The sequence below is a fragment of the Perognathus longimembris genome, chromosome 3, assembly GCF_023159225.1.
Source record: "Perognathus longimembris pacificus isolate PPM17 chromosome 3, ASM2315922v1, whole genome shotgun sequence".
Taxonomy (NCBI): domain Eukaryota; kingdom Metazoa; phylum Chordata; class Mammalia; order Rodentia; family Heteromyidae; genus Perognathus; species Perognathus longimembris.
The window spans coordinates 120,545,504-120,555,346 of record NC_063163.1 but is presented as its reverse complement, the minus strand read 5'-3'; the positions used below and the strand labels follow the sequence as shown (position 1 = coordinate 120,555,346).

The 9,843-nt window shown below is 42.3% G+C and overlaps 1 protein-coding gene across 1 annotated transcript; it reads right to left on the bottom strand.

The window, feature by feature from the left end:
* Window positions 1-472: 472 nt before the first annotated feature.
* Window positions 473-9,178, bottom strand: Mmp10 (matrix metallopeptidase 10). The gene is made up of 10 exons (XM_048341015.1): window positions 8,710-9,178; window positions 7,787-8,028; window positions 7,548-7,696; window positions 7,028-7,153; window positions 5,382-5,546; window positions 5,084-5,231; window positions 4,221-4,354; window positions 2,182-2,341; window positions 1,832-1,935; window positions 473-603 (listed from the first exon to the last, which is right to left on the bottom strand). The coding sequence occupies exons 1-10, from the start codon at window positions 8,815-8,817 to the stop codon at window positions 503-505; spliced, it is 1,437 nt and encodes a 478-aa protein (XP_048196972.1). The 5' UTR covers window positions 8,818-9,178; the 3' UTR covers window positions 473-502.
* Between the last annotated feature and the right edge of the window lie 665 nt (window positions 9,179-9,843).

Here is a 9,843-nt window from a genome sequence, read left to right as displayed (position 1 = left end):
CTTAAAAGCAATAGTTATGATGAAATATAGTATGTGTCCTGGGAAAAGCCTCTTCAGCAGGATGTCCAACAGAGCTAGGAGGACAGAGCAGCTCAGAGAAGTTAGCCTTTGAGCAGAGACCTACAGTCAAGAAGAAGTCAGTAAGCAAGGGAGGCACTACAGAGTTCACGGTGATAACCTTTGTGTTAGCCACAGATGGCGAGGACTCCATTGAAAACAAGGGATGGGCCCAAACGAAAGATTTTAAGTATAAATATTTTATTAACTTAGTATAAATAATGAAACACCCATGGATAGACACCTGCTCACTCACTGCACATAAGAATTTCTCCATGTTGTGCGATGTAAAGCCAGAACAGGCAGAGCTATTCAGACAAGGCTCCACGGCATGGAAAGATGTCTGCCCGAGCCAGCTGCTCTGGCCATGGTATATGAGGGAATAATCGACTGTCTTGACTCAGGATGAATTAGATTCATTGAAAATATCCATGTCTGTCTTAGCTCAACAGAGTAACCAGTTGTTACTCTTCAATGTATGGGTCACCCTCCTGGCGTTAGGGTCAAACTCAAACTGTGATGATCCGCTGAAGAAATAGAAAAACCCTGTAAACATAGATGAGAGGGGAAAAAAGTCATTCTCCAAATAAAGCAATTGTATGATGTACATATTTCAGAATAGGAGCAAGAAAATCATGGATTACATGATTCTATTTAGTATTATTCTCTGTGCTAGGCTCTGTGTTGAATGTGTTACATTGATACTTGCGGGGTTGGGGGGGAAGGTGGGAGGTATTATTAATGAGGACAAACTGAACATTAGGAAGGTTTTATGGTTTTCTAAGATAACATTTCTAAAGAAAGATGGATGGAGTATTCCATTTCATCCATTTCACTCCAAAGCCAGTGCTCCAAAGAGTAGCTATTTCCTCTAAGTAGATGGAGTTGAATGGTATATTAGTATCTTAGTTATCCCACAGCCCATGTCCTTCCCAACCTCTCCTCCTCCAACTACATCCTAAAGCACTTCTTGGGAGGAAATTCCCTTCAAGAACATCAGGAGAGGTTCCTTGTCTGCTTTGTGTACTTGACGATCAAGTTGTTTTACTACCCAGGTCATCAGCCTTATTAGTTTTGTGCTTGTGGACCTCTCCAAAACCCCCTCAGAGGAAGCAAATAACAAGTTTTGTTTTCCCAGCTATCCAATACTAGGAATCAGGTTTTGGCTATTTTAAGCATGTGGGAAGGCTACTATTTATCTACAACTGACTATTGTAAACAACTGCGGGCTAGAGAAACCCACACACAGCTTGTCAGGAGGGATAGGAGGAAAAGGAGAACAGATGGTTTGAGGAGAATAAAATCCAGCCACTAGTGAATTGACACACTTGATTGTATTTTTATACTGATATATGACCTGAGAGGTAAGGATTTCTGTGTGGGGATGGACCTTTGATTTCATGTGCAGGTAGGAAACAGAAACTTGAAATATAGTCAAACAAAATCTAAACCCGATCTTCATATATTGGAAAGTTAAATTTTTCAGAGACAAAAGACTGAATGATTTGAAATCTTTTGAGTCTTCATTTTTTTGACATTTAAACTATTTTGTGGAGGTACATTTGCATAGCATAAACCCTACCAATTTTAAATGTAGGGCCTGATCATTTTTTTACTAAATTTCATACGAAGATTTGTATACAAATACTTATGACAGCATTTTCTATAATAGGCAAGGAGCTGAAACAGTCTAAAAGAGACTTTGCTTCATTTTGATAGCATGGAATTCTTTCAGTGCACATGCTGGCAATTAATGACATGGAGGTGCTCTTACCAAATGCCTGTAACACAGCGTCGACCTTGGACCCGACTCCCGGAAAGCCATCAGCTATTCGTCTGGGGAAGCCTCGCTCCATGGTTTGATTCTTTTCATCAAATCTGTCCAGTGAAAGAGATTTAGTTCAACACTACTGTCAATGGGAGGAGCTGCACACGCCCCGAGAACATCAACTGGCGTCTCTTGCTCTCTTTTGGTCTCTGGGCATGTGACCCACGGGTCCCTATTCTACAAGCTCTTTTCATTTGAAAAGTTGAGTAACTATAAGATGTCTTCCTCATAATCAGAAAGTTCAAAGTCAAAGAAACTTCGAGAGCAAGGACAAAGCCGTTCCTCTTGGATCTCACCTCCAGTATTCGTGTTTTACGAAGAAGTATGTTTTTTGCGTTTCTTTATCAGAAACAGCTGCATCAATTTTCTTTACACTTGGGGGAAATCCCAGAATGTGGATGTCTCTTGGGTAACCTGCTTGTAAATCAGTTCCTCTTACTGCCCAGAACTTAGTTCCTATTAAAAAAAAAAAAAAACCAAAGTGAGTGAAGGCATAATGGTAATTTATAAATGGCAATAGTGCACTGTTGAATTAAAAAGTAAATCTGGGTTTTAGTTACAATCCCAATACTTAGTTTTTGGCTAATATTTAATAAATATTTTCTGAGTGTGAACGAATATCCATTCATTCAACTGAACAAATACATTATTTATGTAACCGTGGTTCATTGCCTTCCTGTATATTTATTGTCTGTAAATAATAGTAACCAGTTCTTAATTTAAATTTCTAACCTAGACCTCTGTCTGAGCTTCATGTGAGTAGATCCGTCGCCTCATAGACATGTTGTCCAAGATGCCTCACAATCACCGCGTCCCCTCTGTGCTTCTGAGCACCACAGGCTTCGCTCAAGGGCAGGTGAATCTATTGATGCCTCTGCCTCTTAGTCCTGCCGTCACCTCCACCCCACGCCTGAATCTCTTCCTCACACTACTGCGGAGCAACCAATCTGAATGTCAACCTGCTATCTGTTTTGCTTCATCTGAGCTGAGTGCCTTCTGCCTGATAAGCAGCTCCATTGGCTCCCACTTGTGCAAAACACGTCTGTGTTTATGACTCCTAAATGTATCGCTCATCTAAACGCAAAGTTTCACCCTCCTTCATGTCTTAACACTACATTTTTCCAAGGGTCTTTTCAGAGAGTCCTGTAATTTATGTGGGAGCACAAAGACCAAGAAATAGCCAGAATATTCCTGAAATAGAATCATGCGGAGATCACTTCTGTGTTATGAAGCTTTACTATGTAAGATAGTGTAGTACCGATGCAAGGATAGATAAATTAACGAACAGAACTATCCAGGCACAGTAGCTCCTCAGATTTCTAAATTATTCTTTTAATTTGTCGGTTGATAAGATGCTATTTGAACTTCTATTGCTCTTTGAGCACTTTTATTCACTCATTTTTGCAGGAATTTGCTGATTTTGTTTACTGTAAAATCAACTGGTACCAAGCTTTCAGACTCCTATTTTATCCAATTATTGATATCTCATTTTCTTTCCTCATATTGAATCCTTTTGTTTTTCTCTCTTTTTCTTTACCTGCTTCATAAGATATTCAATAATTTTACTAGTTTTCACAGAGAACCGACTTGTTGGCTTTGTTGCTCATCTCTATTGTGTTTATTGGGTGCTGGGATAAAAACTAGGATTTTATTCCATAAAAAAAAAAATCTTGGGCTAGGAATATGGCCTAATGGTAGAGTGCTTGCCTCGCACATATGAAGCCCTGGGTTCGATTATTTAGCACCACATATATAGAAAAAGCCAGAAGTAGCACTGGGGCTCAAGTGGTAGAGTACAAGCCTTGAGCAAAAAGAAGCCAGGGACAGTGGTCAGGCTCTGAGTTCAAGCCCCAGGACTGGCAAAAAAAAAAAAAAAAAGAAAACCAAATCTTTTGTCCTTTGAATGAGCAATGTCACATCTGGAGATAAATTGACATTTTAGGACATCATCTAATTTATTCAGGGCACTCATTGAATGTTTAAAAGTACAGTGTTCTTTATATACATGTTAGTTAAGCATTAACATCAGGTCTTGCAGTAAAAAAAAATCCAAAATTTAATATAATAGAGAAAAATTCACATCTGAAAATTTTGCAGTAAGATTTATTTTTTATGTGGTCAAACTGTGCTTCATTTTTGGCATACTTGTGCAAAGGGTTTTCATTGTAGGATTTATTTTTAATAAGTTAAAACTCTCATACAATACTTACCTTTATTTTATCTGTCAGTTGTAGGGCTTGAACTCAGGGCTTATGCCCTGTTTCTGAGTTCTTTTTTGCTCAAGGTTATTAGCACACTGCCACTTTGAGTCACAGCGCCACTTCCAAGTTCTTACCTTTAAAAATGAAGACCGTATCCTTGCTGATAACTTCATAGGCCGCATCCAACTCTGATGGAAGAGAGGGCCAAAACGCAGAAATCAAGAGAAACTGAGGCTGGAGACTCCAGCGGGATCTGCGCCAAAAGTATCTGTAACGCATAGAAACTATTTGCCCGTGTCTTCCCCTTTGACCCCGTGTAGACACAGTAGTATGAGAACAGGGGCATAGCCTCCTTTCAGCCAATGCTAACTCAGCCTGGCAGGTCCGCCTCCCATGTCGTTCTGTGGTAGGATTATTGACTACTTTCAGTATCATAATTATGTCTGGATGTTGTGGATCTCTTTGGGTTGGTATGTGACCAACACATGTGGGTAAGGAGACGAAGGAAATGGGTAGTAGCATTGACACGGAAGGGGAGAGGGGAGTCATAGATCAGGTACAGGGGTTTCCTTTCAGCTCTGGATACTTTTGTACTACTGGAATGTTGTGTATAAGCACATATATCACTTTCTCTAAGACCAATTCATCTAACTGATACTCTTTAGTGAAAGTAAGGATCCTATTCTGCTTCTGTCGATTTACCAGTATTCACTTTGAGGGTCAGCAAAGATGTGTTTGGGGAAGTAGGGTCCAGTGGGAGAAACGGGAAGGGAAGAGGAGCGCCTCCTTCAGGACAGATGGAGCATGGCAGCAGGAGGCTCCGAGCGGCGGGTGGGCCCTGTTGGGTGGATCTGTGCCTTCCCAGCGGTGGGAGTCCAGCCCAAACCCTTCCCCAGCCATGTGGTCATGCCACCTAGCGGCGGGAGTCCAGCCCAAACCCTTCCCCAGCCATGTGATCATGCCACCTAGCAAGCCCGCCCAGGGGTGCTAGTCCTACCTGTCTTTAAAGAACAGGAGTTCTCCCCTGAGGGTGCTGACGGCATCGAAGGACAGGGCGGGGTCACACTTGGCGGGTGCCCCCTGGCTTGGAGGCGCATAGTCCATGGGCACCACAGGGACTGACGGGGAGGGGGCAGGAGGAGGCCCTGGAAAGTCCAGATCGGGAGACACGTGATGCACCTGTCAGTTTCCACACTTGCCAGACATTTTCAAGGGTTTGGGATGACCCTCATCATACAGCATTGGACAAGGAAGAGCACTGGAAAAGAATGGGTTTTGCTTTTGTCCTCACTCACCATAGAGAGACTGAATGCCATCAATATCATCTTGGGAGAGGCGGAGCTGGGCCAGGTCTCTGAAGGACTGGTAGACAGGGAACATCAAAGCGTCCCGGTTAGCTGAGTGGAAGAGGCCCAGGGAGTGTCCGACTTCATGAGCAGCAACTAGGAATAAGTTGGCCCCTAGGTGGAAAACCATCCATGTTCAGAGTTTAAGTGTCTCTTGGTCCTGTAAAAGGCATACAGAACAGGTGCCAGCTCTACTGCGCATCCTCAGGGTCATGCAGTGTCTTTCCCTTATCTGTGAGTTCACTGATTATCATGTGCCATAATGTATAGAAATTCATGTGTATTCCAGGGCTGACCTGAAGTCAGTTCACTGGACATTTTTCTACTCTATGCCCTCCAGTTGTTCCCTCCTCAGCTGAGAAAACTGGGCTATGTTTTCCTGTATGGACAATGTAAGCATTGTTTCTCAAAGATATTTCTTTGGAGGGACCAAGGCTAATATTATATCAGCAAATATTAGTCTTTATTGTTTCAAAATGGAAAGTCAGTCATTTAAGTTTAGTAATATGTATCAGTTTCAAGTTCAGCATAAATGCATCACAAAGTATATATGTGTTCTTCAAACTCTTAAGCAACAACACGAAGGTTACTCCCCACAGGGAGATTTTTCTTCCTCTTTGTCATGATCATCCTAGATTGTCAAAACTTCCCGGTAATAAATGCTATTAGGATATGTACAATCTTCAGTTTAAAGTAGTTCAACAGCAGTCTTCTGCAGCACAAACACAGCTGAAAACCAGTTGTTCTCTATATTACAAGAGCCTTATTAACAGTGGGAATTATGGAGAGAGGACACCAAGCATTTTTGAGAAAAGAATAGTTGTTGAAATAAGACTAGATCATTTTATGCACCCAAAATTTAAGGTCAGTACACTCCATAAAGGTGCTTGCGGCATTTGCACTCAGGACCCCAATCAACCTTAGAAAATTGCCAAGCAGTCCATTCCCACACCTCAGAAGCCAGCTGATTAGAGGCAAATAGCATGCAGCTCATGCCAGCCATTGTGTTTAGACTGAGCAGCCTTTCAGAACCAACTTAGAAAACACAAGAACTAAGCTCCCAGGATAGCTACACTGCTATGCTTATTTAAGCAGACAGCCCAGATTTTTTTTTACTTTCTTGATATTTTCTCCTAATCTTTAACCCTTAAGAGCAAGAGAGACAAATGAAAAGGAAGTAAAAAATACCAAGGGCTTAGTTTGGGGCCTAAAGTTATTCTGTGAAACTCATTTTATACCTATCATTTATGATTTAAGAGATGAAAAGGATTATTCATTATAGGGGTTTAAAACCTCCTCAAGAAACCAAGTTATGGAAATAAGATTTCATAGTCCTTACAGCATTGTGTTTGTTTGGGGCTCAGGGAGGAGAGGAAGAAGAAAATGCAGACTTTTTAAAACAACAACAACAACAACAACAACAACAACAACAACAAAGTTCTTCAGTAATGATTAGGATTACTTCTGGTTACCATGTAAATAATCAGAAATTTTGGCTGTTGGGATATCCCATGTATGGTCCATTCTGGGTAACCAGATAATTCTTGGAGCATTAGATACGATTTCTAAACTCATTATCAGGGTCTGAGACTCACCTGATTCATTCTCTGTCCATTTTTCATCATCATCAAAGTGAACATCTCCATAAAAGCCAGGCCCAGGTGGATAAGCATGAGCCAAACTATTTCCTGGTCCATCAAAAGGGTAAAAATCCCCATGTTCTGGTGGAAGAATGAAATACGGAATATCTTCTTAGTCATTTTCAGTTAGAGAGTACCAGATGCCCTCGTCTTTCACGTGTTGAAACTTAGCCTCTATTGCAGTGGTATTAAAAGATGGAGCCTTTAGGAGTAACTCATACAAATAGGATCCACAAGGGCTTGGTGAATGGCATTAGTGATTCACGAGAGAGACTGGAGGAAGCCACCTTGCTGTTGGTGCCGCCTAGGAAGAAAACGCACTCACCCGATCCTAGATCTTGAGTTTGGACTTCTCAGCTAAGAGAACTCTGAGCAATCAACTTCTGCTGCTTGTGAATTCCTCAATCGAAGGAATTGTCTTCTAGTAACCCAAACTGAGCAAAACACCCTATAAACGGATATTTTATTTCATTACCTCCAACGGCAAAGGATATCATGATGTCAGCCTCTCCCTCGTCCTTCCTGGAGAACGTGAGTGGAGTCACCTCGGCCCAGACGCTCAGCGCCTTCGCGATGGCAGAATCCACTGCGTGTCTTGGCAAATCGGGCGTGTAATTCACGATCCTGGGTGAGAAAGACCGAGAAAGGTGGCGGTGGTTCCTGTGATACAGATGACGGCACTGCGGTCTCCCGTGACCACCGGGGACCCATTACCTGTAGGTAAGGTGATGTTTCTCCCACTTTGGGGTGCCGGGAAAGGTCGTGAAGTGGCCCACGTCGGGAACGCCGCACCTGGGCCTGCCCATCATCCTCATGGTGGGGGAGTCCAGCTGCCCGGTCACCTCCAACCCCAGGAACTGCTGCATTTCTTGGATTCTTTTGACAAGACTACTGTCCTTTCTTCTAAAAATTTGTTTTTCCTCTTTCCCAAGATTGTAGTAGCTTTCCAGATAGCGCTGTGAATAATAATTAAAGTTTTAAAGTTTTAAAGTTATTATTATTATCATCCATTTTCCCAAATTTCCAAACCTATTTTAATTTATTACCCAGTTTATTGAGATAAAAGTAGGTATTATACTGAATTTGATCTTTCATTAAGGTGCTTTATTTTTATAATTTCATTGCAATTAAATTTTTAGTCAATTAAATAAGTTGATACTGTGTAAATTCTTTTCTTGGTTAAATAATAATCTAACCGTTTCCATTGTTACCTGGTTCAAGACTGTGGTGAGATTAATTCTTTTGTCTCCATATAGCAAATCATAATATAAATATCATTTATTGACTTTTTTTTTCCTGAGGATCAAAACTAGTGTGTTTTCTGTCATCAGTTTAGAGCGATCAAGGTAGATCTGACATGAAAGGCTTCCTCTGTTTTGTATTTCACTTATCCCCAAAGCTGTTGTCATTATTTTATTCTGACTCTGAGAGATGGCCTCCACTTCCCGTGCCTTTCCTTTTCTGTTAAATGAAGGGCATCTCCACCTCCAGCGTGCTGGCCGTCTCTACTGCTGACCTATTCCAGCACCATGACTCCCAGTCAAGTCATTCTGTATGGTGCTGGAGGACCAGGCATACACACACAGTTCTTCTCATGGGCCAGCCATGCGGCCACAGTGGATACCACCATTAAATACCTGAGCAAGAGCCATGTTCTTCTGCTCCTCGTCCTTCTCCGGCCCGTGCAGAGGATGCGCTGTGCAGATGGGTAGACCCAGCAGCACAAGGATGGCGAGGTGCTTCATTCTGAAGTGCTCTGCACTCGGCGTTTTCACTGCTTTTGCCTTAAGGAAATCCCTTCTTTCTCTACCGTCTGGTGGCCACCCTTTTATAGGGAAACAATGTTTAGATCACCAACAGCATGATTCACGGAGGTATTGTCTTATTTTTAAATCAGAATGACGACAAGCATATTCACAAAAATTCAATATGAAGGTAAAATAGCCTGATCAGTAATTCCCCTCGACCTACTAAACTTGACTCAGCGACTAATCTCCAGGAAGTGGTTTCTGTGTTTGTAAAGAGGAAAAAGAACTGGCGGAAGCTTCACGTTTGTTTATTTACTAGGAGATCACTGAAATGCCTGGAGAAACATCAAATGTCTAAACATTTTTAAACCAGTACAATTTTCTTTAAAAACACTGCAATATGAACTCCAATATAAATAGGATAGGAATAAATAGATGAATGGATGCAATTTCCAAATATAACTGAGGTCTAATGTGGAGATTGCTATAAAGGAAATATCTGTTTCCTGGCTCAGACTTCATTTCATGGGTCTTCATTTATATCAGGTATTACTGATTTTCAGGCCTGGAATAAGAATATTTTGAGCAGGAGAATGGGATGAACAGCACCTAAAGTGGAGGAAAGATTCAAGGAAGAGAACTGTGGGGCTCAAACATCCTGCCCTTCAGAATGACTGACATGGTCATAGTTACTGCTCCCTTAACACTTAAGTTGAGGAAGTGGCGCTGTGGCTCAAGGGGTAGAGCGCTAGGCCTTGAGCTGAAGAGCTCAGGGACAGCACCCAGGCCCAGAGTTCAAGCCTCACAACTGACTATACAACAGGTCCTCCTCGTCCTCCTCCTCCCCCTCCTCCTCCCCCTCCCCTCCCCCTCCCCCCCTCCTCCTCCTCCTCCTCCCCCTCCTCCTCCCCCTCCCCCCCCTCCTCCTCCTCCTCCTCCTCCTCCTCCTCCTCCTCTTCTTCTTCATCTTTGCCAGTCCTGGGCCTTGGACTCAGGGCCTGAGCACTGTCCCTGGCTTCTTTT